This window comes from Lagopus muta, chromosome 5 (genome assembly GCF_023343835.1).
Source record: "Lagopus muta isolate bLagMut1 chromosome 5, bLagMut1 primary, whole genome shotgun sequence".
Classification (NCBI taxonomy): Eukaryota; Metazoa; Chordata; class Aves; order Galliformes; family Phasianidae; genus Lagopus; species Lagopus muta.
In genome coordinates, this window is record NC_064437.1 from 45,187,947 (window position 1) to 45,210,970 (window position 23,024).

Consider the following 23,024-nt stretch of genomic DNA (forward strand, 5'->3'; position numbering starts at 1 on the left):
GACCCTACAGTGAGGGGCACAAGGGCTCGCATTGTTTTGACAGCCAGGCAGACAAACAAATACTTCTGTTTCAGCTTAATATTCCTGGCACTCAAAATGTCAGCCTGAAAAAACAATACCACAAGACACTGCCGTGCCATCGGCCTGACATCAGAAAGACAACCTGGTGGGGCGACAGCCGGAGGGAAGCAGGAGGCCGCTGCCATCCCCACGCAGAGCTCAGATCTGCACCTCACGCGGTCTCTCCTTGCCTGCGCTGCCATATCACTTTACCCATATTCCCCGGTATTGGGTCGCCTACAGGGATAAAAATAAAGCAACCCATGTTAGTTTCTGTTATACAGGGTCTGTATCTCCTCCTCCACCCAAGTTTCACTGTTATCAGTATAGAATTAATTCGCACAACAACCTCCTAAGGTAACTTATAAGGCACAGCGGGTTCCTAACATCTAAGCTCTCTCGCATTTTAAGAGGGACTATCTGAATAATTGGCAGGGAGGAGCTTGGCCGCTCTGTAATACAGAAACTTGGCTGGAGCGCTGCCGTTAGCATAAAACAGCAGCGGGTCCAGCGCCCAGAACTTGAACTGAAGCTGTTTGTTATTCCTTCACATCTGTACTGCAGTATTAGGCACAGCCATGACTAAGACTGGGCCTGCTCCTTCTGGAATGGACTTTTAGCTTTTAACAGACGGGATAACAGAGGTGGCTGCACTCTCATTAAAAAAACCCCAAGAGACTGGAGCTAGTGTCCCTCTGAAACTTAATGGCATCTACCTTGTGCTTGGGGCAGTTTTGGAAAAGAAATAACAAAATGCATGGGTAACCTAAGCTTTGGATACAGGCATTGGCATGCACAGCAGCCATTTCTCTCTTACAAAAGATGAGAAAAGACCCAATGTGTATTCATCAACAGCTAGTTCATTGAGGGCATGAGGCCAAGGCTGGAGGCAAGGCCCCAGAACAGGTCGCCCAGCCACTGTGTAGACAGTCCCAGCAAGGCACATCCCAGCACACCTTCACGCCCCAGGGGACAACCTAAGTGGAGGTGATGTCTCCCTGTGCTGGTGGTAGGAGTGTGTTGTGCTCACCTTCCACCTGTGTACCCTCCCCTCCTCTTTCTGTAACGTTTTGCCATATCATCAGAGCTCCACGTCACTTTCTAGGTGGAAAAAAGCATTTTAGAAGTCATATTGATACCAAGAGCAGCAGCTGGAGGAAAACAAGGCAGCAGGTAGGGCAAGTGCGCAAGCAGGGTATGAAGATCTCTGCACAGCATGGAGGTCACCCCACTGTTGTGCCAGTGCCAAACCACCCATGCGCAGGGTAGCAGGAAGCAGAATTGAAATTGACATTTGCTGTGGTGAACTTGGCATTGGGCTCGACAAAGGGACAAGAAGATAAAAGGATTGTTTCTGTATTATTATAGTCAACCCACAGACATCCCATTATCAGTTTCACTGAAGCTAGGTAACTAAATTGCCAGGTTTAATGTTTCAGGTGACATCAGGGAATACTTTTACCAGCAGATGCAAAGACCGTCCCTTGGAGTGGGTAGCACTAAAGGTCAGAGTCAGCAAATCCTACTCTAAAAATAGGCTCCAGATTCAAAGTTTGTAAGACTTCTTTTGCCACCCTGCCACACTCCACAGAGCCCAGCCACCTAGAGCACCTGCCCAAGCTCACAGGTAAGTCTGACCAATACTCATTTTCTGCTGTATTTCTTGAGCCCCTTCGCTTCCTTTTATAGCTTAGTCTGGCAGGTCAGCGAGAGGAGTGAGAACTGGCAACCCTTCCAAGGCAGCCGCCTAGTATTGCTGCAGAGGGAAAAAAGCTAATACAGAAACAAAAAGTTTTAGGAAACAAAATTTATGATTTAAAAAAATATAAAACAAAGTGTCTCTATTACAGAAGTTACTTGATAAACTGGGAAATAGGGTACAGCAGCTGGATTTATCTTAGAGGGAGAACTGAAATTTTAAACGATGGAACATGCAGTTTTCCAAGCATTTTGTGACACACATCCCAGAACATTTTTCTTATTCTTTGATAATCGCTCCACCCTCCTGTTGAAGCTAACTTTTCCAATCCAATAACCATTCTCTCAGATGATGCTGTGTTTTAAGTTTCTTAGGGCACTCCCAAAAATATTTCACAAAATCTCAGCTTACTCTGTTTTAAATTAACCAGTTCAGGCAACAAAGAATGAGAGCAAAAATAAGGTTTTAAAAAGTCACCAGTGCCTTAGAAATTTATTGAAATAGTTGGTGAGTTTTGAATATTCACAGCGGGGAGGTTTTTGGGAAATAATTACACAGAGGCTATGATTCTTCTAGTTCTAAATCGTTTAAAGACAAATGCATTGCAAGTTTTACAGTCTGCTTCAAGCATAAAAATGCAGGGATAAAATAAAGGAACTGAAGTGAACGACTGCTTTTGGTGAACACTGGGATAGGAACAGGAATATGGGATTATGTAATTCTTCACTTAAATACACTGCACATATCCAAGGATTTCCAGTTTGTATGTACAGCACTTAGCTTAATTCTTTTGGGGCTCTTTTTATAAAAAGATTTTTTTGTAGAGACTTGCTCCCCTTCCAAGGAATATTTGTACAAAATTAATATTTTTTTGGTCTAGTGTTAGAAAAAAAACCATCCAAGGAACCTTTGGTGTACAGTACCTCATTCCTCTGAGGTGCAGCAAGTGCCAGGTTCATGCAGGAAAGCACACAGCCCTTTGTGGCTATTGCTGGCATTGCTAGCTATTTGCTAGCAAAATGTCACGGGGGTGGCATAACAGGGAGCACCACTTTTAAATTCATCTAGTTAAATCATCCAACAAAGCAAGCTTTTGTTGCTGCAGCTTGCTAGCTCTCAGCTCAGATGATGCACTTCTATCATGAAATACATAGAAACCAAGGCACTGTTTATATTCCTCCCGAGTGTAAACACTGCACTCCAGACAGCATGCACATTAACTTCTGCAAGAACTTTCCAGTGCATAAAACAGCCCTGTGCTTAGTCATACTCAAAAAGGGTAAGTACTTTTTTGTCCTGAGGGGAAGCATGTAGCTTGCATGCTGGCTAGAAGGGAAAGAACAAAAATTTTCTTAAGATTTCGAGAGCTTACTTGATTGATCCTCTCTTGCTCTTTTTTAAGACCAGCCGTTATTAGAGCTCATTCTTGTCTCTCTAACACTGAGGAAGTGCTTATGTGGCAAGTGGTCAGTATGTGGGATTCAAGCCTTTGCACATCTTTTTGAAAGTGTAAGAGAAGTGGCATTCTCCATCCTTACCTCCTCCCAGGTACTTCCCTCTCATTATGGGTGCTGTTTCTTCACAGTCTTATCTGAGGTGGTTATTAAACTGGAAAAATAAAAGTAAATAAAAATGAAAGCATTATTTTTGGAGTTGTTGGGAACACACAAAGGAGTGTTGGACCCCTGAAAAATAGCTGTCCCCTGATTTCAGTGTTTTCCAATTTCAGCAAAGCTGAATTCCTCCTGATAAATAAAAAGATTCAAATACGTTAGCTTTCCACACAACATCAAAGGAAATGGCAAACGTTCTTCAATAACAAGCATTTCATGCACAAGAAAACATTTCTTAACCATAATTACAGAACTTTTTTTCCTTACTTTGTGGTTCATCTTCCAAGTTCAATGCTCATAGCAACAAAAAAATCCTATCCTTCAGGTGTTCTGAGGATGCTGATGACCTTTCACTCCCAGCTAAGCCAGCTGGAGCTGCTTGGTATATTCAGCAAGAAGTACCTTTTAGCTAATGCCTGTTAGATAAGAAGCACCTGAGTGCAAAACTGAAGCCGGTACACTTATGTACACCAAATTAGATTTAATAAAGCCAGCATCAAAAAAGCCTCACAAGCAAAGCTGGCCAATGTCATATGGGCTGAGAGAGCTCCCAAGAGCAGGAAACACAGGTGGTAAAGAATGTAAACTATTCTGCCATATAAGTATGTGTTGAAGTAGGCAGCAAGGCAAGGAAGTTCTGTGGCCAATATTGGGCATTCCAGAGCAATTAATAGCATTGCAATTGTTTATTTTGAAGGAAAGAGCAAAGCAAATCACTATCTGCCTCCATTTTCCTTCCCACTTTTTATTTCTTTAGCCTCTCTCATTGCACGTTTGTACAGCATGCCACTACCATTGGGCTCTGACCTTACCTGGGATCGACAGCCTCTGGCACACAGGCACAGCTGTGAATTAGCAGCCAGAGCACATTTGCTTGGGGCAACAGCAGATATGTTATTGTGAACTCCTCCTGGGCCAGGGAGGGGTGCAGGAAAGAAGAGCAGAAGGTGCACAGTTTCTTGCAAAGGACAAAGACAAAAGCAGTCCTTTTCTCTGCATCCCTTTGTTTTGTTTGTTTGTTTGTTTCTCTTCTATAATTTCTACAGCTCACTTGGATCTTAACAGTCAAGCACTCATAAGTCTTGCCAAACTGTTTGGCATCTTTATATACAATGCTAAGGCTTGTGTAGCACAAAGAGCCAAAAATATTAAGAAATATAGTATTTTGTGATGTACATAATGACTTATGGCTTTCAGTTTCATAGTACTCAGAAACTGCCACATCTGGAAAACCAGCATTAGAAATGCACACGCTGTCACTGAAACTATGACATGCACATCCAAACATGAACCTCAGTCCCTCCACAGACTGTGGGATTACCAACCAGTACTGCTTGTGACTTGTGTCTCCCAAAACCCCTCTGCAGCTTTGGGGTGGCAGGGCACATCCTTCCAGTTGCCCAAATTTGGAACAAGGCCCCTACACTCTGCAACTTCCCAGATCTTTCCTGGAAATGTAAATTTAATCTGAGTAGCTCAAGGGACCAAGAAGAAGGGGCAGAAAGGAAACCTTTAATGGCTGTGTCTGTTTCAGCTACCAGACTGTGCTCTCTGTGAATTAACAGAAGACAGACTGGCAGATTTTCTTTCCTCCCTCCTCATTTTGTTAAAAATAAAATAAGCTAAAAAGCACTAAGCAATTCCATTTGGCAGCTGTAGAGTGGATAGTGAGCATAAAGAAGAGATTCCTTTGCTGTGCCTAATAGATGCTGCTTATCCAAATTAGCCACACAATTACTTCTATCAATGCAAAAATAGTTTAATTTTTTTTTTCTAGTGCACAGCACTCGAGAACAACTTAAAATGCAGTGTAATTTGCCACAGTGTACGTCCTGAAGTGGCTCGCTAATGAAAAGAGGATTAACTCTCCATTATTCTGAATTACCATTTTGTGAAATCACTAACAATATTTTCACTTATACACATATAAGCCAAGGAGGGGAAATATTTCAACCATCCAAATGATTAACAAATAAAATCCATTAGATAACATGCACTTTAGTCTTATTTATGAAGAAAAAGATTGGGGTATAAAAATGCAGATGACTGAATTTTTATCATCCTTGTTCTGATTTTACACTTAAGTCCATGGCAGCATAATTGGTGAGCAGCAGTGGTGCAGCATTACGTTCATACCCAGGATTGAGAAGCAGAACCTGCAAAATGAGACAGGCAAATTGCACTGGCTTAAGAAAGTGCCCTGGTCCCAGAGAGGCATCCCTGGCACACAGCTGGGGACCAGCACTGTGAGGAGGGAGCCGGGAATCCATCACACAACAGGGCCATCCTCACCCCAAAGAGCTTTCACTCCTGGAAGTATGTCTCCAGCACCAGGTGGGACCTTCCAGCCCACAGAGAGCACAGCCTGTGGTTGGGACCTGCTTCAGGCAGCCCTGGAACCCCTTCACACCAGCTGAACACCTGTGGGGACCCAGTGCCCTGCAAAAGGCACTCAAGGCTTTGCTGCCAGGGCTTGTGTTGGGCCAGCGGTCACATTTATATCCACCACAGTGCCAGAAATCCTGACACTGCCTTTCTTTCTAGTCTAAGAGGGCTGGCCTACAGAATAGTCTCCTCTCAGCTCTGTTTGGTCTACACAGAGCAGTCAGTAAGAATGAAGTGTTATAACTGATTTCTGGAAAGATGCAAACCTTTCTGTCCTCCCCAACCAAATGCTTCACGGTAATTCATTCCAGAGCTCAAGCAGCACATCAGCCCCTTTCCCCCTCTTCCCCTCCTGTGAAATTCCACTACTTTACACTTAGTCTACAGTTAGATCTGAAATATTTATTTTATCAGAGGAATTTTCAACTGATGCTTGTGCTTTAATTCAATTTAAAAATCCCTGCAGAAGATAACATTGGCAAGGAATAAAGAACATAAAATTCAGGGAGCTTACGGCTTCCCAGGACACAGAGATGAGCATTTCTCAGCAGAGCTCTAACTTGCAAAGCATTGACAGACCTATAGACTGAGTCGGTTTCACGTAGTCACAAAACAAACGTTTGCAGTGTAGCTGTCACATTTTGAGGTCTGCAATGTAAGAGCAGGGCTACATACAGGGTGTAATGAACACCGGACATAATTACTAATCTCATTTATTTCTCTTCTTCCCCTTACTTTATGGAGTTCTGAATAAAATGCTCTCAGTCCCTCAGCATCAAGGCTCTCATGCTGGGATCACTTCTTACGAGACAAACAGTCTCTCTTATCATGTTCTAGATAGCAGTCCTTCCACTCTCAAAGCCCAGCTTTCTGCCAGTCCATTATTACTTACTTCACTGAGTCAGCATGATCTGAAGGAAGGAGGGCTTTCCTAGGGAATGGCTCCTGGAGGCACAGGAATGGGACCTCACATTGCACGAAGGCATACAGGACCGAGTACAAGGCAATAAGCTAGGAATTAATCCTCAGAGCCCCTTATGCATCTCAGAGGACCACTTAGCTAAACATCATCACATTTTAGGAAGCTCAGCTGAAAGATAGATCCCCTTGCCAGTGAAAGTAAGCCAGTTTTTGAACAAAGGTGTACATATGCCAGACAAAAACTGACTCCACAATCTTGCCTAGCTCTGGAGTTGAAAAATGGGGATTATTTGGCTTTAGGAAGTTCTGCTGAGAAACAGAACATGACAGGCACAGAAGAGTCTAAGCCAAGGAACAAAACCCTCTGAGAACGTGGGATGTCAGTGAAAAATGGTCCTCTTGCTTGCAGAAATGCTCTACGAATAGCCAGATTGTGCCTTGTCTGGAAACAGACACAAACAGCACCAGTGAACAACACACAAAAATATGTGGGAGTCGCTACTCTCCCTGCAAATTTTTCTTCAAGATGTCAAAAACTTAGAAACAAATTACTGGAGAACCTCTTGACCTAAAGACACCCAACACATTGTATGGGGATGCCATCTGCCTTCCCTGTCTCCTGCAGCAGCACTGCACCTGTATGGATCCAGGTTAAAAAAGGGAAAAAAAAAGAAAAGTAGTGAGCCTGGAGAAGATGAAGTCCTTGAGCCCACCCTCGTTAAGGAATCATTTGTCAATCAGTGGCTGCAGGAGAAGTGCTGCTAATAGGCAAAGCCTTGCTCCCAGAAATAGCCCACAAGGTTCACTGTGCAGGGCTGCATTAAGATCTTGAAAAAGAAGAACTGGTGTGCTGAGCAACCACCTGATACCTGCTTACAATGTGCCCCAATGCATCTGGCCAGTGCTGCTCCGAGCGCTGAGTAGAACTCACAGGCTTTGTGCTTCCTCATCTTAGCATTCTGTTTGCGTTGTGTTCCAGCCTCCTGCACGGCCCAACCTCCATGGAGAAGATGTCATCAACAGGTTTGAACGCCGGGAAGAAAAATGCATACACAGCAATCAAAGTGGATCCTGATGGGGATTACTGTACCCCAGGTGCATTTGAACTGGAGCGGCTCTTCTGGAAAGGATGCCCAAAGTACACTCATGTCAACGAAGTCTGGCCCAACCTCTACATAGGAGATGAGTAAGTGTTATCAGTACCTCTGCACAGATGATGAGTAAGCTCACAAAGTACATCTCTATATAGGAGATGAGTAAGCTGCGCTAAGTGCAGTCCGTAAACAGCTGAGCAGTTTCATTTCTCCTCCTACCCTTTAGCAAGTCTTTATCAGTAATGCCTGTTTTGATGTGCTACTGACAGCTGCCAGAGTTGGCAGAGCACCCTGCTGCCACAGTCCTTCCTGAACACCGGCACACAGCTCGGGATGCTGCTGCTTCAAGGGAGCACTGGTCAGGTGCACAGGGGCCCACAGCTAAAATGGGGCCACAGAGCTGTCCTGGAACTGGTATGGTCTTCTCAAGTTAAAGTCAGTCATAAATCATTTCAGAATCGCTCAGTAACCTGCCATTTCTCTCCATATGAAAGTCTCTTCATAGTTACTCTGACTGAAGGGCACTGTCTAGACCTGCTGTACCACAGCTTCAGTTGGTTTGAGACTAAAATGTAATTTTTGAAAAGCGACTTAAGAGTCAGCTGAACCTGCTGCAGTGTTTCTGTGCTTCCAAGCCTGTTCTTGCGTACACAGAGTGCTCTGCATCTCCAAATTGCTCCAGAGATTAAAACAGATGGTAGCCTGTGGAAGGGCAAAGCTGCAGAGTTGTGTCTCACTGATCACACCAAATATGACTTTGGGGAGAAGAAAAACAACACAAAAAACAAAAAACCCCAAACACCCAAGCCTGCAAGATGGACTTAGCACTGCAGAACACAGGACTAAGCTGAAACAGGCTATTCTGACACAGAGCCAACTGCTGCAGCAGGCAGGCCATCAAAAAAACCCCAAACCAAACCCTGAGCAGAGCTAGAGAGCTTTTCTTGCCCCTTAGGCACTATTGGTACACTTCCCATTTTCCTCAACACCCTTCCCAAACATGACATCTACTTTACATCATCACCGTAAGGCACAAGCAGCAGTCCCACTGACTCCAAAGCTCTCAATAATTTTTTAAAAGGTCCTAAAATTCATCTGTTGCCAGCTTATAAAACGAAAGATATACAATCTTGGAAGTTACGAGGCTCCTAATATCATCGACCAATTACTTCTGTGGCGCCAGAGGCAATAGAAAGACACACGAGATCTGGGCTTGAACCAAGTAATGGGCTGTCACTTGAAGGGAAAAAAAAAATCTTATGCCTGCTCAAGAAAAGGGAAAATGGGTTTGAGTTGTCTTCCTCCTATCCTACCCTGCCACTCATTAGATATATCTATTCAGTGATTACAGCATTTTCTTCTGGCATTAATTTCCTACTTGGTCATTCAGTCGTCAGCATTATTCTGAATGAAGCGGTTAGAAGAATTTGCTTTGTACCTCTGCGATGAAGCTACAACTCTGCCCTCTGAGCAAAGAGGAACAACAGTTCTCTGCACAGTCTCCAAGTTCAGACACTGCCCACCAACTGTCTTTCCTGCAGCTGTTCCTGTAACAGGGACTTGTTACACCTTGCAATGGCATCAACTCTAAAAGGTGTTGCTGAATAAAATACACACCTTCACTTGGTGCAAACTAACCAGAGAAAGCAAGCGCCAACAGAAATGAAAAAAAGAATTGGGAAATAGGTGATGAGGAGAAATAGAAGTAAGGCTTTGCAGGAAATGGGGTTCCCAGCAAGAGGATGACTATCATCAGCCAGGGCTGATGAAAATAATGCTGAGAACAAATGTGATGTCCAGTATCAGAAAATCTGAGACGAGATCTGGTCTGCAGGCAAGATGCAGCTCTCATGACCAGAACACGCATTTGATTTTAAGCAGGCAGCATCCAGACACCATTACTATCTTTCCTCAGCTAGCTCCAGATCTTATTCCTGATCAACAGCTTTTCCTTCAGAATGGCAGAGGTTTTGCATTATTTTTAAGATCTCATTGTAGCACTGGTCGCTGAAGAGCTGCCACGGAGACGTGAACAGATGTTGGGTGTATTTGCATCCTTAGCCATGCTAAATTAAGGTTGATCTTAAAAGAATTTAGTGGAACTCATCAACAAAATCAAGTGAATACACACAGAGTTTATCCACAGAGCCTCTACATCTGTGCCTCATTCCTGTCTCCTACATTTACAAGGTTAACAGGACTTGCGATGCTTATGGAAATGCTAATTAATTACCCTGACTACATAACCACATCTTCCATCTAATGCAACACAGACTATCGAGGAGCCCTGCGAGGCCACTCAGTGCCTTTGTTACAAGACTTCACTGCAGATGTTGCCCAGAGGCAATGAAATCTCCACGAGCCTGTCAGGCCCAGAATAATCAAAGCCTCAAAATATAACATGCTGTGTTCAGCTCCAATTGAAATTTTCCTCCAGCAAGTTCCAAGGACTTTTAAAGACCACGCACTGGAACTTGCAGGAGACAGCCCAGTGATAGGAATAAAGCATGCTTTGCCAAGATTTTGATTTATTTGCTACCAAGATTAGTGCTTGCCTGTGTCTTCCTTGCATCCAGACGTCTTCTGAAGAGACAGAAAAGCATCTCTTGTCTTGCTTCCTTCTCTCAGTGGTCACTAGGTTGCATGGGCAGTTTTACTGACTAATCTCAAGCCTGCTTGGTTCACCACAATCTCATGGAAAGTCTCTCCCAGAAACGCAGCTTCTAGTTTCTCCCTTGTGTCTTTTCTGCAACTGCGTTTTTGCCCAAGATGATGTTTGTGATTCCATATTTCTTAATTTGAAAGAATGTGTTAGCCAAAGGCCTCCTATGACTGTGATTTCCTCTTAGCCACCCTCTAGCTCTCATTAGGATTTTAGGTGTGATCACAATTTCAAGTCTTACTGTGCTCCCAAATTACTCCTAGGAAGCATTCTGAAGACTAATTCCTCATAGGTTAAATATGAAAGACCAATTTTTCGTCAAATAGCTGAACTGGGCTCACACTTCAAGAGAGTGAATGTCTGTGCTTCTTTCTGGAGAGGCTCAGGGCTTTTGATTTTGAGAAGTAATACAGGTGAAGTTCAATAAAACACGCAGGTAGCTCACATCTACAGACTGAAGCCTATGATAACTGAAATACGTAACTAAAATTTAAATACTGGCTTCCCCCATGCTCTCCCCTCTTTCCCCAGAAAAAGAAAAGAAAGATTTCCAAGTGACTAAGTACAAAGACAATTTATGCTGATCTAGAAGAAAACAGATGGGGCTCACTCAGAGTAACAAACAGTTACCTCCCACTAGTTAGCACTATGAACTTCTAGGACTTATAAGATATTAATCATACAAAAAACAGGAGTGCATGTACATTTTATAACAATACTCACAAGGACACAGTTTCAACTCTGTTAGAATGGGAATCTGCCAATTTTACCAGCAGTTAAACTCCAAATCAGATCTGTAACACTGGACAAAAAAACCTCTTAAAGCACCATTTCCAAGACAAGTAACACTTGTCATCTACCCTTCTGGTCTTCCAAAGGCAGCATCCCAGGCTGCAGATAATTTCTAGCACTTGATGTGGCACAGAAGTGACCGAAGCCAACTTCAGTCTAGGGGCTGGCTTGATGCTTTTGCTATATAGAAAGCTGAGAGGAATTTCCTTTATCTGTGTTGCATCACTTGCAAAAACACACATATGCAATAAATATAAAAAAATAAAAAAATCCACCATTTGGAAATAGAGGAAAATGAACTGCTAAATCTTTTCCTTTACAAGTTATGAAGATCTTGTTCAGTACTTTCAGTGGTAACAAAATTCTTCTAATTCACACTGAACAGGAGGTATCCACAGAAACAGAGCAACACCTCAGAAGGAAAAGGGGATACAACGCTCCACCATCGCTAGATTCCTTCTAGTGCTAGAGTTACCAAAGGAAATTGGGTCAGTATTATTAGAAATTCTCAACATCTCTCCTCAGCAGGGAGAACTGCCAGATTTTCTTTAAAAAAGAAAAAAAAAGTGTCAGTGTTGCCTGTATTCAGGAAGCTTCTTTCTGACACTGACCATCTGGTACGATATCATCCTGCATCAAGCATTTTAAAAACACGGGAAAGTTTGAGAAGGACGATTCCTCTTCTAGTAACGTGTTGCCTCAGATTTCCTTCTGTTTTGTCAATCTGGGTCACGTCAATCTATGGGCTTTCACAGCCTATACTGAAACATGTTTGCAATGCTCAACCTTCACATGAAGATTAAGAGGCTTGGCTCTACTTGCAACTCACAAACACACACACCAGTTGTAGTCAGCCAGCACCAGCTATGAAGAGCTGACTTACCTGTGGAGTGAGCTGCTCTGCCCACTTTGCTCACAAGGAGTCTTGCAGGATTTCTTCCCTTCTTTTAGATACAGCTGGGTTTTCATCCTGAGCCACCTTCTCTTCTCTTTGTTAGCTGCTGATAAATACTTCATACTTCAGATGAAGGTGCCTGAAAGTTGTTTTTCCCTTTCTTCCAACTCTGATGGTTTGAGCATCTTCCTGACGGAAGCAGCCAGGCTCCAGCTTGTTAATGGCAGTATTTGAAAAAGACAGGAAAGGGATTTGGTACGCTGGAGACGATAAATTAAAGGAAGAATTTTCTTTTACATTATAGCTAGTTAGGTTGTTGCTTCCAGAATGCTAAATTTACTGTGGTGCTTGCTCACATGAAAAACTTGTGACAATCTTCGCTTTAAAACTGACAGTGGGCACAGTTATGCCTCGGGCAGACCTTTACCTGCCCTTGCACAGCCTAAAAGATGTAAATATTCCTTTGGGAACCGTCTCCAAGTAGATGACATTTTTGTTTGGGCCAGTCGCTCCCTCTTGGTGATAGTCTAATATTACGAATATTTCCCCATGTGAAAGTTACTTTCTCTCTCATTTTCTTTATTTAGGTGGCATTCCCATATTGAAGCACTCCCCCTTGCCTCAGAACTTTAAAAACATTTTATGAGTCCATCTGTCCTACAGTAAATGCAGGGTCTGATTCAGCAAAGCACTGAGCTTTTGCTCACCCCGCTCTGCTATCCAGAGGGAGACTTATGGGTGTGTTTAACTTTTAGCATATGTTTATGTGCTCTGAATTAAAGAGCTAATGAGTTTTTATATGGGACCAATCTGCCCGGTTCATCTCTTACTAAACTGAATTATACTGAAACTTTAACTGTTATCTCTCAGTGCCACACTTCACCTCCTCTGCGTAGAAACACATTCAGGGCAAACACTGGAGACTGCAACTCCACAGTGTAAGAGGAAATCAAGTGCCAGCAGCACAGATGGTGACAATGGACAAAATGAAAGCAATTGAAAGAATATTCAAATGTTATGGCTTCACCCACACTGACAATTGTAGCAAACTTCCTTGCAATGTCTACTTTAAATTCAACTACTATCACTAAAATGGAAATATTAGTTGTATTTTATTAGGAAATAGCAGCACCTGAAGTGGAGAAAAGAATAGTCTTAGCTTGACCATTGAAGTCTGGTACTGAGCAAAGGAAAAACCTCCACCATTTTCAGCTGAAAGTGAATTAGAAATCCCCCCAAAAGGTATTACAATTCATATAACAGTCTCTGAGTGATCCCATGCTATTAGTTACCTCAGCTAACTGAACACCTGTAGATAACAAAGCTTGAGCTATTCCTTCTGTTCATCTAAAATAATGCCTCGGGCATTGTGAAATCTGCAAGGAAGATCAGAAGCATTCCTTCCCATCCATGCTGGATGTAAACAAGAGTATCAGGCAAAATGAAACAACAGCAACAATGGCTGTGGTCAGAATAAACAGGCAGTTAAGTCTACTTCCAGAATGGTGCTACACAACAGATTTGGCTGAGGTTGGAAAGCAAAACCATGCTACACACAAGGTCAGAGATCACTGAAGGGCTAAAGCCAGTACAATCAAACACATCAAGAGGCACAACCACATCTGCATTTACAAGTGTATGGGCCTCCCTACAACTTGCCAGCCATTTTCTAGCTCTCTGTTAAGTGGCAGTCAACATGCAGCAGACACAGCAAGACCTCAAGTTTAACAGCCTATATAATGGTTGTGTCAGCCACAGTAGTGTTTCCCCTACCCCACAGCTCTTATTTTCACTGTACCATAGCTGACTGCCTAGGCAGTTAGCAAAGGACAGTATCCCTCATTGTGAACACCTTTTAAAACAGTGGAGGACACCGAACTCTTAAAAATAAGATTCTGAGCCACAGAACAAGACTAAGTAAGCCTGTCAGAAACAAATGCATTAATTGCACTTACTATAACAAAAGGCAATCTCCTAAGAACCTAATCAAAGCAACAAGAAAATTGGACTCCAGATCAGTGTAGTGGTGTCAAACTTAAATATGATTGCCATGCAACCTACTCTTTGGCATTGCCCTTGATCAGTACCACTTCATCATTTAATTCAAATCCTACATATTAGTCTAAGAAGTGCTTGCAGAAGCCAAGTTTGGTAGTATCTACAGCCTATCAAAAACTTCATCCACTTTTTCATTGGCCTTAACTAGGATGCAATCCAACTCCATGTTCAATATTTAAGATCTCACTTGCATCTGTTCCAGTGGGGCACGGTTCTCACCTGGGAACATCAGTCTTTCACTGTTGAATTCATGCTTTCAGCTAAATATGGTCCATGGAAAGCATTTTCTCTATCCAAGTATCAGGTGGAGTCAACTTAAAGCCATTCTGAGCTGTCACGTCCAGAATTACGAAGCAAAACAGGTAGCACACAATGACATCTTGTGTGACAGAAGCTACACTTACACATTGAAATGCTCAAAAAACATTCACAGAGAGAAGTATTTTTGATTGGAAAAAGCAGTTTTTCATTATGTACTAATTCATCTATAAGTGAAAATATATTAACAAAATAAAGCATATACCTTTTTTATTTTTTATTTTTTTCAAGTTCAGTAGTCTTTCTATACGCTAATAAAACTTGACAGCTTTTACCAAAGAAAACCTTCCAAAATTAGAAGCTTTCTCTAACAGAATTTTCCAAACAAAATTAATTTTACATTTAATTTTACATAAGCAATGTAATTTTTGAGAAATTCCAGGCTGCCAACAAGCACACACAGTGGGTACTGAGCAAACAAAAACATTGGATTCTCTCTCCTGTCTCACATCCCTTATCCAAGGGAAGAGAGGACAAAAATAAAGTGTGATATTAAGCCAAATGTATGACTCTCAGCTTTCACTGAACACCAATGTCTGATTTCATATCTTCTTTTTGCTTTAGATCTCTGATTTAACCCAACAGGACAGTAAACGAATCTGACAGGGTGTTGTGACCATAGGTAGGGTGTTTCTTTCTGCTGCTTGTTCTTATGTATAAATTGAGGGGAAAAAGCTTGGTAACTTCTCTTAGAAAAGAGCAACTTCTTTTTGAATCCCAGATGATCTTACTACTCACTTATTACTGACTCTTTCATTAGCTCTGCAGTATCAAATGATGGGAGAGAAGGGGAAAGCAGCATTCACAAAGTCCTATTTCAAGTTCTGCCACTGATTTGCTTTTACAACTTAAAATAATTCATTTTATTTCTTTCTGTATCTCGAGTTTCTTCTTGTATAAGATGGACAGAAGCTGGTATTGCACGCATTTCAAGGGTGCCAGGAAAACATTCATTTTTAAGGTGTTCTGAGTGTCAGGCAAAGATAAGTATGGACTACAGAGGGGTCATTCTCCAGAAGTGACAATATTTGACAGCCTTTACAATGACAAATGATGCATTTTCAAACATCATGAGTTTCAATACCGTATGCCAAATCATAATTTTTGTTGTTGCTTTTCTTGTCATTTACAAGACTGCTGTTTTGTGTTTTTTTTTTTAAACAGGAAAACAGCATTAGATCGCTACAGCCTTGAGAAGGCAGGCTTCACTCACATCCTCAATGCAGCTCATGGTCAGCGCAACGTGGATACGGGACCAGAATATTACCAAGACATGACTGTGGAGTACCATGGAGTGGAAGCAGACGATCTTCCCACTTTCAATCTCAGCCAGTTCTTTTATTCTGCTTCTAAATTCATTGATAATGCACTTCAGGATGAAAGAAGTAAGGAGGGTGCTGAAAATGGTTAAAAACAGGACACTGTTTGCCTCATCTAATATAAGCATAGCTCACAGCATCCAACTCTGTGAGAATGAAACAAGTCCAATACAGGATAACAAGGAATACCAAGTCAGTGGCATGGAACTAGTTGTTTAAGAGAAGATAGTGATGGTAACTGCACATGGGACCTTTCTCAGTGCAGAGCTAGCAGCAGCTGAACAACACCTACACTGATCAGTTTGACAGAAGTCCACATAACAGGCTGCATTAAGGTTTCCTGTCAGAGAGGTGTTCTGTTGTTCTTCTTTTTTGTTGTTGTTGATTTTTTTTTTCCTTCATAAACAGCTCAGACACAATCAGAGATTGAATAGGTTCCTTGAATTAGCTGTCTTTTTTCTTAAATTAGACCCCACTAAGAAAGGGGGTGTTCTGCAGAGGCTCCAAGCTGCCACTCCACTGCTTCATTTTCTACAAATACAAAACCCACCTTCCTACCTGGCCACCACATCCACCCCAAGCTGCAGCAGACTTGTCATATACGGAGCAGCCGGGGATGGAAAAAACTCTTGACAGCAGAGATGTCGAAATATTTCATTAAAGCCTTTGTAATTTCTCAGCTTGATTACCAGAATCCATTATTTGCTGACCTGCAGCAGAGCTCTATCAGAAGGTTTTATAGTGCTGAAGGGCTACAAAAGCCTAGGCCTCACTGGCTTTCAAGGTCACTTCCACCCCTTTGCCTCTTGCTCTCCCCCTGTGCCCAGAACTTTTTAAAACATTCTCAACGGGCTATTTTACCAAAAAACAGCAGAGTAACTTTAGATTTCCAGCTACAAAGACCTTAATACCAGAGGGTCACATATCAAGTTTCCAGTCTCCTGTCAGCTTCTGTTCCTGGCTGTTAAGCTCAGGTGCAGCAAGCTGTTACCTGGCTCGCCTCTAAGAACCAGCCAAGACTTTACAACTTTAGCCATTCAGCAAGTACAGTCTACAGCAACAGTCTCTTCTCTTGTTCAAGAGAAAGTCTTGAAAGCAGATGTTTTAAAATCAAAGTCCAAATAGCTGGAGAAAGTGCTTCAGGAGCTGACTTGACTTGAGAAGAAAGGTAGCTGGCATTTCAAACAGTCTGTCTAAAGCAGTGCCTTTGGGAAGGACTGGGTAACTGTATCACATCTGTGTCTAGCCATGGCCGGAGGCCAGAGGTCACCATCAGACTGCAGTAGCTGAAATAAGAAATGCAGACTTCCTCACCCCTGTGCCTCTCCTATTCCTGTAACATCACTGCCTGCCACACTGAGGGAAAGAAGCAAGAACGAGGCAAGGCTGCAAAACCTACAAAATACTTGAAACTCAATATGTAGGACTTGGGTTCAGTATTAGGTGCTAAACACTTCTGATCAGTAACAATTACATCCATTAAAGTCATTTGTTACTTTGCATCAGAGATCAAGAAATGCAAACAGAGAGGAAAAGGAAGAAAGATTTTCTCCAACAGGACAGAAAATCTGGTAATTTTCCTGCTGCCACAATAATTCTAATGTAATAATTCTGGCTAACTTCAAAATCTTTGTGATGGTGAAAGGCTCCTTCATCAGAGCAGTATTAGCAGACTTTGAGCATGGGCAGATGGATTTAAGATGAAAACAGGTGAGGAAGATGATTCTGCCCCTATACTCTGCTCTCATGCAAGCCCACCTGGAGTACTCCATCCAGTTCTGGGGTCATTGAGCTGCTAGAATGGGTCCAGAGGAGTACCCACTCCAGGGCCATGAAGATGATCAGAAGGCTGGAGCACCTCCCCTCTGAGGATGAGCTGTTAGAGTTGGGGCTCCTCAGACTGGAGAAGAGAAGGCACTGGGGGGACTTTATAGCAGCCTTCCAGTACCTGATGGGGGCCTACAGGAAAGCTAGAGAGGGACTTTTTATAAAGGCATGTAGTGATAGGACAAGGGGAAACTGTTTTAAACTGAAAGAGGGTAGATTTAGACTAGACATTGGGAAGAAATTCTTTACAGTGGGAGTGGTGAGATACTGGAACAGATTGCTCAGTGAGGTTGTGGATGCCCCCTCCCTGGAAGCATTCAAGGCCAGGCTGGATGGGGCTTTGAGCAAACTGGCTTAGAGGGAGGTGTTCCTGCCTATAGCAGGGGGGTTGGAAATAGATGATAAACATTCCTTCCAACCATTCTATGATTCTGGATTCTATGAAAACACCTTCTGTTTGCAATCATGCAAGCTATCCTTCAGCTGTGCTTAAGGATTTACCAAAATACAGAATTCAGACCTTAGGACATCTTACAATTTTATACCAGGGAGACCTGGTTACCATAACGGAAGGCACTATTTTAAGATTTGTATAGTATTCATTCTCTTGGTGTCACAGTTTCTCAAAAAGTAAACTGGACAAGAACACCGTTTTTTTTCCTTGCAAAGAACATCATGGGAAAAACAAGAACAACACATTACACATGGAGATTAAAAAAAGGCAACGGAGAAGAATTAAACATAGATAGAAAGACCCAAAGCATTTGACCACAGAAATCTCAGCATTTACTACTCCATCTGGCTCTGGAAAGTGAAAGCTGCATCTAGACAAGTTTTTGAAGAAGCACAAGCCCAAACTCCGAGCAAAGCAACCAGAGCAATTCGGCGCCTTGACTCCACTCAGCAGAACTCTGGCTCCATGGGGTTCCATAACCCTCAAGGTGCCACTAAGTATAACTGGCCAAAATCAGACAGACTACAAGAGTGGATTCCCTCTTTCATAAAGAGGACTTGTGTATTTTTTTTTACATCAAAACTAAAGAGACTACACAATAGCATAGAAGGCACACAGCTCTGCAGAATTACATCATTTTGCTGTAAAAGGCAGTCAGATTTTGAATATACACAGGAAAGCAACATCTTAACTTTCCTACAACTAGAAGGCATTTCAGAAAATTCTAAGGCCATTTTTTTGCCTTAGTTAATATATGAAAATGCACATTTTCTCCGAGATCCCATTTCCCACCCACACAAAAGCAAAGCTTCCTTGTTCTATCTCAACAACCATTTACAAGGTAGGAAGTTCTAAAGATAAGCATGAGGAGCTGAACAAGTTGATAGTTTTCATCCGTTTAAAATATTTGGAGTAATAATAGAAGGGATTATCATTTTCCAAGAGAGGGAGAGGCACTTACAGTTATCAGAGAGACTGGAACTTTGCCAAGATGCTTCTAAGACTATCTGCTGGGATTAGGATGCAGACTGTAACCATTAATCCTTTAGTGTTGGCAGTTCTTGTTGCATCCATTACACAGCAATGCTACTTGTGCCAACACACTGTCTCGTGCCTGGAAGCAAAGGAGTTAATCGGCAGGAGTCACGGCTTTGCACCCAACACTTCTTACAAGGCAGAACTGATAGAGAAACTATTATTGGCCCTGACAAGTTTTTTGTTGCTGTTTTTTTTTTCTTTTGTTTTGTTTTGTTTTTTAGTTCATTTTATTTTCCTGTGGCAATTTAGCTTAACAGAGTGTTAGAGACACCATTCCAAATCTACCTCCTTCAGCAGTTCAGCCCTTTGTGTGACCCCCTAAGGGCTTTGAATCATTTCTGGAAATTTTTTGAAGAGTTTCCAAGCCCGTTAATCAGATCCGAACCCACTTTCTACTTGCTTTCTCCACCTCCCTAAACATGGCAGATGAGGAAGGCTGTATCCCTGCCAGCACCTGGAAACAGACTTTTGCCACTAGAAGCCTGAAGTTAAAACCAAGCAAAGTCATAAAGCTAAAACAACTCTCCACAGATAAAAGACTATTAGCAGAGACTGCATTTACAGTACAGGCCACTGCTGCAAGGACACAATTCTATAAAAGAGGGAGTTACACAGTGGGTTGACAAAAACATGACTTGAATTCCATTCAGGAGTGAATGGAATTCACTAGCCAGAGAAGATTTCTAAATAAGCTTTTCTAGAGTTTAAGAAGTGGTTTTCTTCTATCCACATGGTAGTCTACTAATGCCTTCCACTCTCAAAATAGCACTAACCCCTGTCAGCAATGTTTTACACATCAAATACTTGGGCCAAAGTAATGCGACTCAGATCTTGAAGGAAAATGGTGTAAGACAAAAAGAATATTTTTTTGTCAGTTTTTATCTCTAGCTCATAGTAACGAGAAATGCACCTCCCTGTATTCCATTTATCCTCATGAAAGGATGGTTTGATAGCACAACAAACCCTCCCACACCTCTGTGATAAATACAAGGCGCAGCTGGGCTTGCTTTGTTATTTGAAGCAAGGTCCCTAGAGCTTCTCTGCAGCAATTGTTTACAAATAAAAGCAAAGATAACTGGTTTAGGATTAAACAGGCAATTTTCCACAAAGATTGTGTTCTGTGTTCATGTACTACAAAAATACTTACCATAGAAAGACTTAAGCTCAGTTTCCCAACCTGTAAAAAAATAGATCTTACAAAAGATATCAGTAAGCGTAGTCAAGCCTCCAAATGGAGCAGGGGCACTACAGAAAACTTCACTGTAAGAAAAAGAAATCTGCCACCGTCTTCTCTGCATCATATTTCTTTATTTCCACAGACAAGGTCCTCGTGCACTGTGCTATGGGTCGCAGCCGGTCAGCCACATTGGTCTTGGCTTACCTGATGATTTACAAGAACATGACAGTGGTGGATGCCATTGAGCAAGTATCACGGCACCGATGCATTCTGCCAAACAGAGGCTTCTTGAAGCAGCTGAGAGAACTGGACATAGCATTGGCACTGCAGAGGAGAAATACCAAAAACAGCCTACCGTCCAACGACGATGAGAACAGCACGACAATCTAGTATTGCTCCTGGCAGGGTTGTGCTACTGGAAAATAAACTCTATAAAATGAGGGGAGGAAAAGCTGTAGTTAATCACACAGTCACAAGGCTTGTTTGTTATCTAGAAGGAAGAATATTGAAATCACTTCAAATGCTGTCAGGATGGGAAAGAATAGCAGTCAAATTTAAAACCTATCACCTTAAGATATTCTAACTTTAACAGAAATCTCAACATTAACAAATCTTCCCTCTATAAAATGTATCCAGCACAAAACCAGGCATAACTTAAATGAAAACATCTGAGTACCCCTAAAATCCTGATCCTAGTCCAAGTATATGACCTTTAAAACAGAGAAACTAGCAATTCCTGAAGAGCTTTTGCAGGAAAAATGTTGAGATAGTTGCAACACAGACAAATTGTTTAGTCCCATAGTCCTGAAGAACTTCCCAGAAGTTTGTCTTTTATGTTCTTTCCTGGCACTGCCATTTCTTCACATAATCTAAGAGCAGCACAGTGTTTAGAGAGCCTCCAAACAAGTCTTCACAACGGACTTTGCAGCAGAATATGCATACTAGAAACAAAGCAAAATCCTTGATAAGATCAGATGCATGAACAAACACAATGGGTAACAGTTCAGGCAGATACACACACGTCATCTTAGCAGCTTCATTTCCAACTTGCCTTTCCTAAAACTCAGGTGGCTGAACCCTGTAAGTCCAACACACACATTGCCCAACTCAATTTATTAGGTCACACACAACCCCCTCCTCTCAAAGAGAAGACCCACCACACTGAGAAAATTATGTTTTGTGACTTGTTTTCTTCTGCTTCTGACAATACACAAGAAATACACCGTGTCCTTGATATTGCTACAGAGAAGTTCCCATGGAACTCCCAAAGTCCTCTAAAAAATCATCAATTATAACCAGTTCTCATTAGATTTTAGTTATGCTTAATAAGACAAAAGATACAAATGAAGCCTTTAAAAAGCTATCCCTGTGTACTAACAAGTAGAAAGCTGCTGCTGTACCTCCAGACACTACTAACAAATATTTACTTACAAGTTAGCTTCAATCATCCTAATACATTACTGTGCTCAAAAGCAATTGCTAATGTTATTTATTGACAATAGTCCAACTATGCAAACGGAGATGCCAGATCTACTTTTCCACCTGAATTTAATACATCAGTAATTGTGCTTAGACACAATAGGAGTTTTGTCACCTCAACAATACTACACCTTAAAACATACTATAGAGTATCAAAATATACTAATAGACTAATAATAATACTAATATACTATAGAGATCAAAATTGAACCACATTTACCTTTCTTCCAGCCATGAAAAGATTGTTATCACTCTCTCCATTGGAATTTTGTTTAATTCAGTGTATTGGTTATAAGTTATTCTCTCTCTTCTACCCTGCATGGTAGCTTGATGACTACTGTAACTGGAAGAGAATCTGTACCTGATTTGCATGCACAACTGCACACTAACAGGGTTTTCTGGAGCCTGGAGATAGGACATTCTTCTGCAAAATTGTGAAAATAGATGGGGAAAATTTTGATTTCCTGGTGGCTCTGCTGCTTTAAGGGGAAACTAACAGATCCTTTGAAGAGCAGTCCCCATCTACTGACTGGAAACAAAATACAAGAAAGACATAAGTAGTTCCCAGTCATTTATCCTACACACAAGATTAGGAAATAGGCAAATAGCAACACTGATGTAGCAACAGAAAAATGTTGCTATAATTTCCTAAGGATGGGATTCCAAGCTACTCATAAATTAGGAGCCGTCATTCTAGCATGGAAATGAAAAGCAGCATGTGAAGGGGGGGGAAAAAAAAAGGAGATCAATAGAACCCATATTCCATTATTTCTACAAGTACTGTGTAAAGGTGTTAAGCGTGATTTCCCAGAATGGCTGAGGTTGGCAGGAACCTCTGGGTCCATCTGATCCAACCCCTGTTCAAGCAGGGACAGCCATCACCTCTCTGATCAACCTGCACCAATGATTAAAGTCACCCACCCACTGAAGAAGTGCTTCATGATGCTCAGAGAGACCATCCTGTATTGCAGATTGTACACACTGCATCTTGCTGTGGCATAGGCACAACTGTAAGGACCCTGGCTGTGCCCTGTTTGCACCCTCTCTTTAGGTATTTATGGATACTGATGAGATCCCTCTGAGCCTCTTCTCCAGGCTGAACAGGCCCAGCTTTCTCAGCCTCTCCTCACAGGAGGGGTGCTCCAGGTCCTTCATCATTTTGGTGGCAGTCTGTTGAACTTTTTCCAGCATGCCCAGGTCTCTCTTGTACTGAGGGCCCCAGAACTGGACACG

The 23,024-nt window shown here is 42.0% G+C and overlaps 2 protein-coding genes across 18 annotated transcripts in view; both read left to right on the forward strand.

The window, feature by feature from the left end:
• Positions 1 to 23,024, forward strand: part of LOC125693507 (calcium/calmodulin-dependent protein kinase type II subunit gamma) — a 761,290-nt gene that overhangs the window by 38,133 nt on the left and 700,133 nt on the right. The window lies entirely within an intron of this gene.
• On the forward strand, positions 1,541 to 20,752 carry DUSP29 (dual specificity phosphatase 29). The gene is made up of 4 exons (XM_048945597.1): positions 1,541 to 1,687; positions 7,658 to 7,864; positions 15,662 to 15,882; positions 20,455 to 20,752. The coding sequence occupies exons 2-4, from the start codon at positions 7,680 to 7,682 to the stop codon at positions 20,700 to 20,702; spliced, it is 654 nt and encodes a 217-aa protein (XP_048801554.1). The 5' UTR covers positions 1,541 to 1,687; positions 7,658 to 7,679; the 3' UTR covers positions 20,703 to 20,752.